Source organism: Temnothorax curvispinosus, unplaced genomic scaffold (assembly GCF_003070985.1).
Source record: "Temnothorax curvispinosus isolate PA1 unplaced genomic scaffold, ASM307098v1 QBEX01012454.1, whole genome shotgun sequence".
In the NCBI taxonomy this organism is placed as follows: Eukaryota; Metazoa; Arthropoda; class Insecta; order Hymenoptera; family Formicidae; genus Temnothorax; species Temnothorax curvispinosus.
In genome coordinates this window covers 909,014-925,272 of record NW_020222234.1, presented here as the reverse complement: position 1 = coordinate 925,272, position 16,259 = coordinate 909,014, and the positions used below count along the sequence as shown (strand labels likewise).

Here is a 16,259-nt window from a genome sequence, read left to right as displayed (position 1 = left end):
AATATCTTCTGAGACAATCTACGTCAAAGTGCAAAATATATAATGGCGAAAATTAAATTTCTATTAACGTAAACTTTTTTAATTATGCATTTATCAAGTCTTACTTTCGGACGTGTCCGTTTTATATTAATTCGTAGGAGAGCACTTACAAGTAGCTGCAATGTTTAAAAACTTACAGACTATGATAAGTATTTTAATAATTTAAAGCAGTTACAAGGCACGCAAGAGGCATATAAAAGTCATTATTTTATAAAAGAGACATCTCCTTATCTCTTTAACCTGATTTTAGCCGTGCATATATTTACTGTGACAAGTTCTGTGTAAAGTACAATGATCTTATAATACATTGTTAAATAGGTTACATTTTAAAAGATTTACAAGTTTGAAGACTAGTCATTTGTTTCCTTCTAGCATACAAAGTTATAAATACTAAGTCATAAAAGTTAAAAAATCTCCCTCAAAGAATTTTTAAACTACGTAGCTTTACAAAATTTATATAGTTTTTATATACAAATAAAAAACATGTCCACAAAAAATAGGAAAATGTACAAATATCTTAGCAATTTACAATTATATAACAGTGCACTTCTTTTTACGCTTAAAATTAATGTCGCCTGTCGACGAAGTCATCGTTTGTCACAAATGTTTTTTGTCTTGTTTTAAATCGTCAGGACAAGAGGCAGATTTCTTAACACTTTTGAGATCTATTGTCGATTTATCTAAACACGGTTCTTGTTTTCGCGATTCTACTTGTTTCTTTTTCAATAATGATCCTCCTGTGAAACCTAAAGATGAATAATTGCACACTATCTTTATTTCTCATTTCATCGTCTCTTATGTAATTATTCAGCTCTTATATAATTATTTCAGTATTCAATTTTAATTTTATATAAATTCATACAACTTACCTAAAATACCACAACCCACAGCAGCAAGACCACCAATTTTCAATCCAGCTAACAAACCTATTGGTCCTCCAATACATGTGCCCAGCATAGCGCCTGCTAGGGGATACGCAGCGACTTTATATCTGGAAGCCTTCTGCAGGTATTTTGCACCTTCGTTCACGTTGATTTGAGTCTCCTCAATGTTGTCTTCCATATTATCCACCATTTCTTTCTGATCCTACATGATTGCAAGAAAATATACATTTAATGATAATAAAGACTAATAAACTCCCTTTCTCATATGTTGATGATGTATGAAAACATTTAAAAACACTTGTTATTTAATTATCCCTCTTCAAATACCATGTGACACAAGGTGGAATTATATACTTACATGTACAACTTTATTAAATTCAACGAAGAGCTCGTGCAACTGTTGTATTTCCCCTTGCAGTCGATTCCAGACTTGCATACATGTCTGCTGGCGTTGCAAATCTTCTTGCTCTGCTTGCAATTGGATACCACTGTCATGAAGCGGATGCGGAAGCTCTTCTGACTCACTTACAGGCGAAGGTGATGTCGTAGGTGGTGATGTCGAAAAATTCAATTCCATCTCTATAAACGACACATTTGTATCCATATTAGTTTTCTATAATTTTATGCCAATCAAAATTAAGAAGGAGTATTATATGTTGCACTGCGTTTCTTACCTAAATACTCCTCGATCGCGCTCATGATACTCGATCGTGCATTCGTTGTCAATTTGTCAAATTTACCGATGTCAACATCGAGGACCTGTGCTCTAAGAGTGTCCATCTGGTACAACAACTCCTTCAGTTGCTTGACGATCCGAGATACATTCACATGCTCCCTTCGTACCTGTTCCCAATCCTGTTGATTCTGATACTGCAAAGATTTTGAAAGGCTCGTATCAAGGACTCTAAACAATATGAGATGTGTAAAACAGACTCACCTTTTTGATATTGTTCTTGTGTCGCTTTAACAAATTCACATGATGCGGAATGGCAACGTTAAAATTATTGATCTGGATCTCCAGACGTCTAATAGGCTGCTTGATCGTAACACTCTCCGATAACGCTGACATGTCTCTGGGGCGACGTGCTCCTCCGCACGATTATTATTCTGTGTATTTTTCTTTGTATCTCTCTGCGGATTCGAGCAACAATCGCAAAGTTCACTCTTTTCAATCCTTTTGCAGTTCTTATAGTGGAAATTTTTTTCCCTCTTCTTTGCGATAAAAAATGTCGGTCGATAATAAAATACGGTGATAATTTGGTAACTGCGTTTTATTATTTTGCCAGATCCGTTGCGTGCCTTGTCCCAAAATAAACGATCAGCTGTTGATCTACTCCGTCGTGTAACACGCGCGCACAAAAAGACTGTCAAAAAAAGACTGTGAATGTTGTCCCCATCTGTAGTCGTAAATTCGTACTAAAACGGCTACAAGTTTCAACACGACACTGTAAGATGACAGAGGATGTACCATTCAAGACTCCGAGCCCCGTATTGTTTTACTGTAATAAGAAAAAAAATTGCTAAATATTAGATTGATTACAATATGTGATTTTCTTTTTCTCATAAACCTTGTATGTTAATAAAATAAAAAATCTGTCGAGCAAATAAATATTTTTAATTATTTTTACTAATTTTTATTATATAATATTTTATTGAATTAACTTGATATTATTTGCTCGTAAAATATGATCTATCTTTGTTCATGCTGCACTTAATAATAATTGTTTAATATCACATTTTAATGCTACCTTTGGCCGGACGATCTTTAATTTTTGTCAGATTTCAGGAACAAAATGCTGTTTATAATTTTGTAAAATAAAATATATACGCTCATATTCTAACTCTTTGAGCGTTTTTCGTTTACTGCACGTACAGTTCGTAAAACTACAATTCTATTGCGAATTTCGATTTATCGCGTCTAGAGCAGCAGAGGCTTTGTTCGCAAAATGCAAACGAAATTAATGTTGCCTCGATGAACGTGTATATATTTCGCGTTTATATCGTTCGTCAAAAGTGCGCTTTTGTGCAAATGATCGCGAAATGGAACGTCAGGTGACGTGTAACATTTCACCGAAATGTCCTGTAATAACGAGCGCTAATGTGATAACGAAAAGAAGAATCGTCAAACGCGATTAATTAGCGCGCGTCGCGGCCGCGCGCCGCGCATGCGCGGCCGCGAAACTGACCCGTCGCCATTTTGGTTTCGCGCGCTTTCGCGTCGGTCGCCGGCACGCGAGCTACCCCGCGGTTTCCGCGTCAAAAAGCAGTCTCGCGTGCGAATAAACGTCGGGAGTGCCGAATAAAGTGCCGGAATAATGTGCGGTCGCCGCTAAAAGCGGTTAATCGGCGCGCGCGCGCGATAACAGGTAACGCGGGTAAACCGCCGTTTGTGCCAGGCGTTGTCGTGTCCGCTCGTTGTTGCGTCCGCTCGTTCGAAATCGTGCGTTTGACACGTACCGTCAATAACATAATCGGTTGATCGTCGCGTACACACCTTTACAGCCGTTTTCTCGCTACACCGCGCACTGCGCAATCGCGCGGGTATTAAATTAAGTGGCGGCCGGCCCGTCGGACAGATGAATTAATTCATCAGGTATGTATAAAATACATGTATATGTAATTGTAATTAGGCTCTGAATTGTGAATAACATTGGCAATAAGACATTAACATTGTGAATTCTTTCAAGTCGAAATGTGCGGAGCTTGATAAGCGGGCAATGGTTTCCCGAGGAAGCGAAAATCTGCCTCCTGTTTCTTAACCTCTTGACTGCCGATGACGAGAATTCTCGTCATTTTGGACTTTGCGTTTAGTGTCAACAGAATGCATCTTCTCGTCATGAAATTAATGACTGAAACAAGGTACGTACATTTAAGAGTTTTTGGGTGTGCTGCATATGATTTTAAAGTTATATTTGAACAAAATATGTTTAAACAGTTTGATGATAGTTTTCATAAAGATTTCTGACATAAATTATTTTAATTTGACTTGAAATTCGTTATCAGCACCATCAGAAACCTCTCTACGTCATTCATTTTCGAGAATCTTTCGTTTTTAGTATTTTAGGACTACTATTTTAAGACTCCATGTTAAATGGCAGTTAAAGGTCTGATATACGTATGATATTTAATTGTGAAAGTTTAATAAGCTTTTTTAATATAAAGAAAGTATTCCGCCCCGATAAGAGGGGTGGAATACTTGCGGGATATGAAAGGGGCATTAGTGTTTGTGAAAGTATGTTTAATGTTAAATACACGGTATAATTACTTTGAGAAAAAAAGTTGTTAACTTGACTAAATATTTTCAACTAATTATTATTTTTTTAATTGAAATATTTATGTATTTAAATTAAATACGATATATTAAATCTAACATGACATAATTTGACTCAAATACTTAAATACTTAAATTAAAAAAATAATAATTAGTTGAAAATATTGAGTTAACAACATTTTTTTCTCAGTATGCGAAATTTTCGTGCCACCTTTCGATATTTGTGCATCGACGTGAAAGAACTCTTAGATTCAGTTTGTATCGTTTTAAATTTTAACGAACAACACGCCGGAGATGCATAATCTATCGGAAACTCGTAATAAAGGTTCGGAAGGGAAGCCGCGAGTGGTGGATGCATGAATTTCACGAGAGTCGATATGTCGATTTACCACGCATTACCTCTGACACACAATCCATTTCCGCGAATTAAAGATTCGACGTGAACGGCATGGCACCCGAAGGTTCCGCGTACTTTTATCCCGCGTTCGCCGGAAGTTATGGGCAGCACGCGCGCGAGATGTATGCACGCGGGATGATCAATTATGCGCTACTCTGCGACTTCCGTTGCTCGATGTGCGTCCCGATGAATTTTACAAGGGTCGCCGAATGTACAATTTGGTATAAAGCCCGGCGAAGCTTTTGGTAATGAAAAACCGATTGCGATCAAATAGGCTCCTGGGCTGCTGGTGACGTGTAATCGAGTCTTCTCTTCTGTCGCTTCGCCGTATCCACCCCCCCGCCCTCCCCTCCTCGGCCTCTTTTTGTCCTCCCTTTCGTCCTCCTCTCCCCTGTCCATCTCGTCCTCCCTCTGTCCCTTGATTTTCCTCCCTATTCCACCCGTGCTTCTTCCTCCACCCATGATTTCTCCTCCGGCTTCCATTAGCCGCCATACGTCGTCTGTACACAGAGATCCGTTTTGTCCTGCTTTCGCGTGACCTTTTATTTCAAACTACCGCATTCAAATTACCGCGGGCTATCTGGATATTCGATCCTTTGACCTTTTGTCGCCGGACGTTTAGAAGCGCTTTTAAACACCGGCCAGGATTTTCTCCGTCGTTCACCGCCTACACTTATAGGCCGTGTTAAATACAGAATAAAGGATAATTCACCTTTTTCTTGAATTAATTTTAATTATTTAATGAGCATGTATACGTCTCTCATGTGTACGTGATTTTATTTCGCGTATACAAAGTGTCATTCATCTTCTTTGAGACAGTCTGACTTCTTCAGTGGTTCGCTTTTAATATTCACTTTTAGCTTTTAGCATATTTCCTTTAATGTAATAAAAAATAATAAAAACCTGGAAATTATTTAATTAACATGAATGTAATGGAAAGTTGCTTTTCTATAATACTCTTATGATTTTATCGTCGCAAAGGTTTAAATTCTAAAATGCATTTTAATCTTGTTGTTTCTGACTCTATAGCATATTCGCAAATTCGGTAGAAGATCCGCGAGAAATGTTATTCTAATCTCAAAAGAAAAATATATTAAATATTGCAGAAATACATTTTTTTTAATCTACTCTAAAATTGGTTTAATTTTTATAGCTGTTATATATTGCAGGATCCATATATTGTAAATTATTGCATTTTTATTAATAGAAACATGAATTTTTCATGTCGACTTGTTCATCAACCATATTGAGCATGAGGGAAATGTTAGAAGGCAATTAGATTTTAATTTTATATGAAGAAGTAATTAAGATTGCGAGATATTAAGTTTGCGGACATTTCTGCTATTCGAACTGCCTTGGCTCGCGTATCGTAGATATGTGATGTGAAATTAATTATATCTGACATCCCCGTGAGCCGGAGAGAGGGCGACGATCGCGCTTTGTCTCCTCTCGTTCGTTAATTAGGGAATCCGAATCCGGAGTCTCTAAGGCGCAGGTTACGTATAAATTCGGAAGTAGCGTTATCTCGTAACAAAGTCACGTGCCTGGCGTACGAATGCAGCCGCACTAGGCTAGCAATGGTTAGGAACTGTCTCCGTTTATATTTACCGCGTTCTACTTATTTAAATATAACGCAAAACTCATTTCTTTATTATTAGCAATATAGGAAAATGTACATAACACAAGAACGACTGTTAACTTTTCACAGTCCAGGCTTTTTTCGGTGAAATACAAATTTTAATTAATTTAACACGTTGATCTATACCTTCACGCAAATATTTCTAGAAATTATACATATGTTGATTACTTTAATAAATCTATGTTAAAAACGAATGTTGAAAATACTCACAAAACGTATCAGTTTGACGCAAGCTTATATCTTTTACTACATTTGGACTTGGTTAGGAACCTCACCGATCTGATTGCAGACCAACACGCTGCATTCTAATGGTAGCGCCTTCTTTTTCCTGTGCATACAAAAGCGTTGTGATTCCTTCATCTTTTTTCTTACGTTTATTTCTTTTAATAATTAGCTCATTGATATTCCGAAGTGACATTAATCCCGAACTGCAGAAAAATCATAGTCTCAGTCTGATTTCATTTGGAATACTGAAATTGTGGATACATATCGTAAATACATATGTTAAATAAGCAAGCAAATGTATCGAAATACCCAATTATTGCATAATTTGTACATGTTATAATTGGGTTGTATTAAAGAAGAACTTGAACTATAATATAATAATAATACGGATAATATATAGTAATAATATTCATATTAATAATATTAACGACAAAATAGAGATAGATATTGAAGTATACGCTTCGTAACTATTTCATACTGCCGGCGACAGCTTCACGAATAATTTAGTACACAGCGCAGCTACATGGTGAGGCGTTAATGACGCGACATCCGGCTGGAGAGTAATAGCCCGCCCGAATTAATTCTCTCGGCTGCATGCTTTTAGCAAAGTAGATTTTATTGCCGTCTTGCATTCGTGCGACGAAGTCGCCAAATTATAGTTGCGTAACGGCACCGTAGTTAAACATTGACCGTTTAACTAATCCTTGCCACAGTTACGTCCCGCACGATAATGTCCTACCGCGCGACACACACTCGTATTCATATTCAAATATTTCTCAGTGCATGACAGTATAATTTTGCACCGCGTATAACCACCGTCGATATTGCGGTCCCCGCAATCAAATTCACGTTCTGTTACATACACACACACATAGACACACACTTACATACACACATACACGTGTATACGAGTTAATTAAACAGAAACTTTTTATACAACGAATTTCCGCGAAATGACTCTAGGACAAGTTCGATAGTCCGTCATCACGAATTATCAATATTGAAGTTTATGTCCAATTTTCCGACGCAAAAATTCCTAGCGTTTTCGATAACGAGTTTACCATTTTGGCCAAACCAAACGGCGAATTGTGAAATCCAACGTAGCCGCGACGACTCGTGTTGTCATTTGTGCCATTTGCACAAATTTTGCCATTCGAAATGGATTTCGCCATCCGTATGTGGAATTTATGGAATAAAACTCGTAGATGGTTTCACAGTTTATGAAACTTTTGGTCGTAATGTTATCCTATCGATTATCTCGTTGTCATCAGAATCGCTCATACCGTGTTACGCGGTGCTTTGTATTTTTTTCAAATCTGCGAATTAATTACTTTATCGCGATAAACTGCGTAAATAAAAAAATATTCTCGCGACAAACATAATATCCTTCTTTCGTGATCATTAACATTGCAGATATTGATGAATGTTGTCGGTGGCAGATTTCTCGAAACGAATAAGTCTTATTCCGCATGATTTTCAGAGAAAGCAGGTAGATTTCAATCAATGTAGATTTAATGTCGTTTGCGAGAACTGATAGGCGCCTATTGAATATAGAGGTTGTATCGGCAGACTGCACCGATACTTTATGCGGGCGTTATTGAAATATCGCTGCTGGAAGAAATATTGCGTGGCGCGCGTTCTAAATCTTCCTAATACCAAAAGCGTGATGAGATTGCAGATTACAAAACCGGTTTTTACCAATGATACATCGCAGATCATTATTTAATAAAATCTTTCAATATCTGCTGACCGATTAATTATTTTATTCAGCTTTAGAAAGAGAAAAATGCGCGAAATATTTTTAACAGATTGACGATGATAATTTATTGCTTTTTCGTATACAGCGATGTATTTTGTTAAAAATGTAATAACTAAAATGTTTCTTTTATTACGGAAATAATCGTGCGGAACGCAATTTATATCCCAGAGGTCGAAAATCGAGGAAACATTACTGTTCTCTCCGTTCAAGCTCATAGGAATTACCAATACAATTTTACGCTTTATGATTAATTAAACAAATTAAATTATTATTAGGGTATTATGCACTTCCCTGATGCTGACAGGAAAGAATGTAACTTGTCATGTGCAGTGTGTAACATGTATAATGATGCATGTATTAGGAATTGGAGTAGAAAATACGTGATCATCGATGCTATTAAAAGTCGTATGTTCTCAAATGTAATTATATTTTTTAATATAAAAAATTAATTTGTATGCAATCTCTCTCATGTGGATTTTTTAATTTATTAATTTTTTTGGAAAATTCTAATTTCTACCACAATAATTAAAGAAATATTATCTTTATTATAATATTCTTTGGATTGAAATAAAAAAGTTATTACTACAATTTGTATATATAACAAAAAGTTATAATTAATTACTTTTTTAAATTTATTTTTATTTATTTTTAAATAAAGCTTTTAAATACATACATCAATTAAGTAAAAATTTTCAAGAAAAATAAAAATTTCATCAATTATATTAAAATGTGGAATTCTGAAAATAAGATATCTAGCTTCAGAAAGAGGTCAAATACGCGTAGCGTATTTACTGGCATGTGGCAGAGCAAGATCACTTATGGGATGAAAATAAATTACTTTCCGTCGCTATATGAGATCAACTTCTCTCTTACATGTTTTATGTGGCACGCGCAGCAAGCAAATAGCGATGCACGGCAGCCATAATACCGTTTCCACGAGATGAAATTTAGCCGAATGGGCAATCTTTATGCGTTCACTAGAAACCATTTGTGTGCATATCACGTGTATGTTGTATAACAATTTTTAATTGCCTGTCAACGGAAATTTCACTAAATTTTGTAACAAAACGATAGTTTATTTGATCGTTACATTTTTTATTTTTAATAAATGTTGCATTACAAATTGTTGCATGAAGAAGAATTGTAGAATAAGAAAAATTGACGTAATAATTCGTTGTTCGAAAAAATTATATTTTGTTCTTTTTTTAATATCAAATATTTTACCGCGTTTGCAAAACACTTATGACAAATTCAAAGAACATGCAATATCTATAGAAGCGCTTTTTGATCGAGAATAACTGTAATAAATGTTGCATTTACATAAATATAATCGCGCTTTACCATGTCATTCTGTTGAGAAATATAAAGAAAACGTCGCGTGTTTTCTATTATCGCGAACGATAAAATTAAATTCTTTATGGCACATTTTTTTTCCACGGCTACGTATATAATTAGCTGCTATATCAGGACAATTCTTTAGTTTTTTTTTATCAATTGTACATCCGAATCGCATGTCGTTTTATCTCAGAAATGTGTGGAGTTTGTACTAGCGATGCATACATATCTATCCTATCTTATTTACCGTATCATTTAACGCTTTCATTACAAACGGATAAACTTCTAAAATACAAGATGGAAATAAATAAGAAATATTATCGCGAAATTTGGTCTTGACAACGCGCGTAAAGCGTGTCTCTCTTTCACGATATGATTGATTTATGCGCTGATTTTATGATTTCCTATACGGACGCGACAGAAATCGAGTATGGCAAAAAATTTGTGGCCGTTTAAAGATAGGCAACGCGATTGATTCATGATGTAATCTATGAAAGAATCGTTATATGCAATAGGAAAATAAATCAATATTGCGGTGACACTGTGTGCTCTCTAGTGTGAATAAATCTCGAGCAGAGCGCGCGTAGATATTTTGTGCGATACAAGAAAATTTTATTTTAAGCTATTAATTTTATTTAATTTTTGTGGTTTAATTTGTCACGCTATTTAAATTTAGAAAATGTGAAAAATATATTCCAACAATAGAATATAAATTAAATTATTGATAAAATATGTTACACATTTTTTTATAATCTACTATTAATGTACACGTTTTAAATATTTTTAAAATCAGTAGAAATAGAAAAAATTAATTAAATTAAATCAAATTATTTTAGAAATGTCTAGTATTTAAAATTTTTATTTTTTCTCAAAAAAGCGTTTGTAGCATTAATAATTGTAGAAATTTGTTATTTTATTATTGCTTCTATATTTCAATAGTTGCAAGTCTTTTCTATGTACGAAATATTTTCTAAATTTTATCTGAGATGAAAAACTAATGGAATTATGTTTTAGACAAATTCTGAAAATATTTGTTTTATAATGTTATTATTATATTGTTTTAAGCATTGGATATTATTATCATTTTCTTACTACTCGGTACAATCCATGTGCCATGTGAGCGATTAAAAAAGCATTTATACGAACGCTGTTCATAGATTATCGGAGCGCCGTGACAGAATAATATCCGCTTACTGCCGAGAGCACTTAGCTAGACCGAGCCAGCGCTGTTTATCGAATGTTTCCAAAGCAAATCCGTGACAAAAATAGTCCGATCGCTAAAACTGCAATGTATATCGAGAAACTGTACTAAACAGAGAAAAATTCTCGTCGATATCGCATCGGATGATCAAAGTCCCGTGTAATCTATGTGATACGCGAATCGCGAGTTCAAAGATTAAGATTATCGGAGAGATTATTTGAAAATCGTAGTGATTTTCTTTAAGTGATCTTAAGACCTCGTTATACTGAACGTGTCGATTTCCTGTAGTACGTGATAGTTCATCCGCTCTTTTAATATCAATGAAATTAATTGAATAAGAAAAGCCAAGGAGGGATAATCGTTATTCTATAAGTAATCTCGGATTCATTTTTTTTATTGCACTCTTTTCTACCTTTTTCTATTTAAACATATTTACAATTTGTCTACATATTGCAAAAATATAGTGTTTCAATTTTTTATGAAATATCTATTTTCGAGAAATATTTTAAGGGATATGAACTTTTGTAGCATATTTTTTTTTACATGAGTTAATATAAAATATTTTATTGATGAAATATTTAAATATTTAATATAAAATATTTTATTGATATTTTCCTTTGTTGTAATAATTGTTGAGCCTAACATATCGAAAACAAATAATTATATCGAATTATATACATTGAACTCCGCATACAGAATAACTGATATTACTGATGCCATGATGTTTTAATATGGAAAATCGTAATCTTTTTATTATGTTAATTTATGTTAATGTACTTATCTCATCCTTTAAGGATTCATTACTAAACCTCAAATACGAAACACTCTTGCATCTTGTGTTCTATCGATTTTCTCTCATGTATTCTATATAGAATCGCCTAGCTTATCAATGATAAGACGATCGTATTGAGTAAATAACAGTATGCAGCTTGGAGTGCGCGTTGACGAGGATGAGGATTACATGGTGTTTGTATCCAGACATCGTATCAGTAACAGAGTGAAGAGTGAATTGGGCGCTTTAATATATATGCTTTAATATATGCTGGGATAACAGCCTTCGTTGAAACATTTATGCGATTTATATTTTTATCCATATATTTATAACGAGAATAGTTCCCAAAGATCTGTTATTGAAATTGTTAAAACTGAATAAATATTTTTGCAACGCGTACCTTGCAACGCGATTGACATTCGTCAAATTCTCTATGATCAATTTCATAACAGAGGAGAGACTAACACAACAATTGAGTTGCTTCCTCGCAAACATCTTTACCTCTTAATCGGTCGGGAGGAAAGTGGCGGAAAGTTTCACCATTGCGCGATAGCCGGGCTTTACCATATATGTTAAGTGCCAGGTGGCGTCGCCGCCCGTTTTGTCTACAGAGAAACACGACAAGTCGAGAAAATCCGAAGGGGGGGGAGTCTTACCCGATCCTGGTAAGTTTCTTTCTTAGCGCTGGTCCCTGCGAAAGAACGAACGTTGCGCAACGAGGGGAGAAAGCGCAAGAGAGGCAGTAGCAGCCCTGGCCCGCGCGCGGCTTGTGAAATTATTTCCTCCGCGAACTGAGAAACTTTTATCCAATATCCGCGGCAGCATCTGGCATCAAACGGCTCTGTGCGCATGTCTCTATGGGGTTTCGGAAAATGTTCACTAACACTAGGTGAGACAGAAAGAGAAAGGGAGAGAGAGAGAGAGAGAGAGAAAGAGAAAAGGGCCGACAGAAGGCCGACGGTAAACTGCATAGCCCATTGGCTTCTAATTGAATCTTACGGCATCCACACGGGTTCTGACACTTTGGCACACGGCGTAAAAGACCACTTTACACTTCGCAGTCTGTGAATTAACTTATCGACAATTACTATAAACACTTTTTCCAAGCACGAAGTTTATTCATCAGAATATATCAGGGGGTATAAAATTATTAAAGGATGATTCCTCGGAAAGTTCGTTACAAGAAATAGATATTGCGCAAATGAAACATTATAATAAAGCTTTAAATTTATATTTAAACGCTTATAAATTTTACATTTTTTTACGAGCAAGCAATTGTAAAGATGGCAGGTTACGAAAATGCGATTAGATTTTCGCACGTGAGAGAAGTAAAAACCGTATATTTGATTTGAAACGAGAGGAAAGTAATTATTTCTGGATTTGATATCTCTTGCGTCATTCGAAATATTGGAAACAAAAGTGAAGGTGATCTTCTTCCCGTTACCCCGGTGGAATATGTATATTTTCTGTCTGATAATAGATTTTTCCCTTTACATGCAGCGATACATATATGCCTGAATATGCCGACCTAGTTCGGCTTGCGGAATTGCTGGCTCGCTCGCAGGCAGTCGATTTATCGTTTGATTAAAAAAAAGTTAACCGAACTTTCTGATAGCTTTGATGCAACTGAATGGTCAATTTGTTTGATTTCCATTGTCGATACGTAGTTACCGTTACTATATTTATTGCTATATATTGTAGTTGTGCATATTTAGCGATATTTAGCTATGATTAAATCTACGAATTTTTATAAATGTGTTATTTCACGCATTTAAATTACACACAGCTTCATATACTCTGTCAGAGGGGCTTTAAAAAATCCAGAATTCCAGAGGAGGTTTCATAAAATTTTCGAGATTCTATATCGTCATAAAAAATAAGAACTCACGTCGATCGTTCGCTGTAGTACACGATGCGTGTGGTAATAATTTTGTTTATAGCACAATGGATTTACCCTTTTACGATATTGAGAATTATCGTCAATTTTTGCAATAATGCTGTGCGAAAGTCTTTTACAATGTACTTACATTGTATATCGCGAAGAGTGATGCCACTTAAAATTTTTACTGTCACTTCGTACGAGCGTACAGAGGAATAATGGCGGCATCGCATTAAATTTCACTACTGTACCGTAGAAAATAGTGGGATCAAATGAAATAGCGCTTTGTCGTGCATCTTAATTGGCTTCTCGTTTCTAACGAAGTAGTAGGATTTAATTTATGTCCCAAGGAAACGAACACAGGACAATGTCTCAGATGCGTAATGACACTCTGCTACGATCTTGCATTTGCAGTTGCATTTCTTATGGCCAATACATAGACGTTTAAAGTAGAACGAAATATACATATACACATGGACGCATACATAGAAGAGCTTTTAAGTTAAAACGTGATATAAAATTCAATTAATCTTTAGCTAAAGTCGGTGCAAGCTTACGAATTTAACGTTGCATTAAGACGCACGCAATAGGATGGCCGCTTTAAGCTCTTAAGTTTTTCCGCATACTAGCAGCCGCAATCTGCAGACGAAGGGATCTTTTTGCCGCGACGTCCTTAACAGCAAACGACAAAAAAGGTCTATTCGTATTGCGTAATAATATCGCACCCGCCTCGCTTCTCGTCATTGGCCCTATCCCTTTTGTCCCTCGATGAAACTGCGGTAGCCCCAAGGCTACGAGACACAATGAAGCTTTATTTCTTCTTCATATAGGATATATATAAAGAGAAGCTGCGCGCGAGCTTTATTAGCTCGTCATGTATTTTGGTGCGTCACCCTTCGTCAACCCAGTTTAGTGGCGAATCGGGAAGGATGAGATATCGTTTTTTCTTTCTTCTTTTTTTTTCACATAAAACAAAAATTGCAGCGCCGAATTTTATTCCACGGGAGCCGTCCTTGCACGAGATAGATATAGATGAACAAAAAAACAATATCAGTATTGTTGCCAAAGCGAATATAGCCGGCTCTACGGACACATGCATATCGCTAAAATAGCATTTCCTCAGTTTTAAAAAACTGAGTTATTAGTTGCAACATTCGCATGTCATATGATAAAGGAATTATTATATTGACTATATATGGCATTATTAAATGATGAAAACAATGTTTTCTTGTTGAGATTAATTAATGATTTTGGTTATCCACTGTAGATTAATTTTTTGTATGATGCTAAGACATCATTAATTTGGCCCACTATTTTGGGACAACATTGTTTTAGGGTAAACATCTTTATTTAAAAACTTATCCTATTGTTTAATTAATATTTACCTTATTGTAACTGAGATTAGTTCATAGCCTGCTTATGTATGATTCCACAGTCCCCCTGCGCGATTTACCTCATAGTCAAATCCTATCTATTTCACAAGCTTCTCATCTCGAATACACGTGGATAGGATTTGGGGTTGTCGTCCTATCACTTGGCCGAATCCTTCGAGCTAGTTACATAGAGAAACGGGATATATATATGCTGAATACGTCTTGTGTGCGTGTGTGCGCAATGCCTACCAATGCTGGAATTTGCCATTGCCTATCTATACTGCTTCAATATGTGCAGTGTATTGATTACATACTGTATCTAAGACGCGCGTAAATAGTAAAACTCGTTAATTTAACGAGTGTATATAGACAAGTTTCTTCGATAATTTGTTTTACTGTGCACTTGTTGCATTCATCGAAATTGATTCGCAATCGCGAAGACTATATTCTCTGTGTATTTCTACCAGAAGAATCTTTTTTCACGCGCGCGTCGTGATACTTGTCAATTATTTCTCATATACTCGAGAATTCTTCGATAAAAAGCCCCCGGATAAGTAAGGCAATGGAGAAACTGAGGACACCGTTACAAGTCCTGTCGCACGAGGAAAGAAGCCGTAAAGGTACAAAGAATAGAGAAACAGGAGCTACCTATAAGAGAATGCAGGAGAGGCTGAAGATGGGACGAAGGACAGAGAAAGAGCTGAGATAAATGTGGAAGCGAGCCCGCCGTAAAACCGGTCGAGAAATAAAAAGGTCGTTCCTCGGCTCGTGGCCCAGATCGTTTCGCAATGGGGATTACCTACGGCACGTCATATAAAATGGCCGAAGCCATCCCTCACGCGTATTTCCAACGTACCATGGAATCGCCCTTTACGTCGAGAAACGGGAGAAAGATGTGACTTCGCCTGTTTAACTCTCCGGCGGCATTGTCTAATGTATGACTAAACGTCGTAATAAAAGTTATCATCGATGACGCTATTTAATTTAGCATGCGCGCGGAGAGAGTTTATTTTACTCGATCATGTATATTCTATCAATTAATTGGAGAAACAAATAATAATTGTCGACACTAATCACGAATACCCTTCGAATTGCTGTTATTCTCGTTAATTACGTAATTAGATTTTTATTGGAGAGAGGGGTAGTTTGCCGCGCGCGCGTATGTATATTTTATTGAAATCGAAGCAATTTAGTATCAATTGCGACAATGTAATCAGTGGTATATTTACTAATAACGTTATGATAAAACAGTTATTAATGCAATTACTAATTAATATCTAGTAATAGCGGACTCTGCTTTGTATATGATGGTTGAAAATATTAAAATAATCTGTAGTTGAACTTTGTCGAATTTTCTGTAATTTAGAAAAAAAAACTTAAAAATTTTTTTTGATAAAATTTAGACATTTATATAACATGTGCGATATAACTATTTTATCTATTTAATAAATATAGAAAAAGAAGTTATATTAAATTCGTACATTT

The 16,259-nt window shown here is 35.6% G+C and overlaps 2 protein-coding genes across 2 annotated transcripts in view; one reads left to right on the top strand and one right to left on the bottom strand.

Annotated features, from left to right (window-relative positions):
- Window positions 1–506: 506 nt before the first annotated feature.
- LOC112462482 (syntaxin-17) lies at window positions 507–2,295 on the bottom strand. The gene is made up of 5 exons (XM_025028280.1): window positions 1,861–2,295; window positions 1,598–1,793; window positions 1,282–1,502; window positions 909–1,125; window positions 507–785 (listed from the first exon to the last, which is right to left on the bottom strand). Exons 1-5 carry the CDS (start codon window positions 1,990–1,992, stop codon window positions 637–639), a joined length of 915 nt encoding a protein of 304 aa, XP_024884048.1. The 5' UTR covers window positions 1,993–2,295; the 3' UTR covers window positions 507–636.
- Window positions 2,296–3,686: 1,391 nt separating this feature from the next.
- Window positions 3,687–16,259, top strand: part of LOC112462451 — a 107,704-nt gene continuing 95,131 nt past the window's right edge. The window contains exon 1 of the mRNA XM_025028238.1: window positions 3,687–3,782. The gene's annotated coding sequence lies outside the window, so the exon portion shown is untranslated. The remainder of the gene's footprint in view (window positions 3,783–16,259) is intronic.

Coding starts and splice junctions, on each gene's coding strand:
- LOC112462482 (XM_025028280.1), bottom strand. CDS start 1,992: ATGTCAGCGTTATCGGAGAGTGTTACGATCAAGCAGCCTATTAGACGT. Junction 1,126..1,281: donor AATTTAATAAAGTTGTACAT/GTAAGTATATAA, acceptor GCAATCATGTAG/GATCAGAAAGAAATGGTGGA. Junction 786..908: donor TGTGGGTTGTGGTATTTTAG/GTAAGTTGTATG, acceptor ATTCATCTTTAG/GTTTCACAGGAGGATCATTA.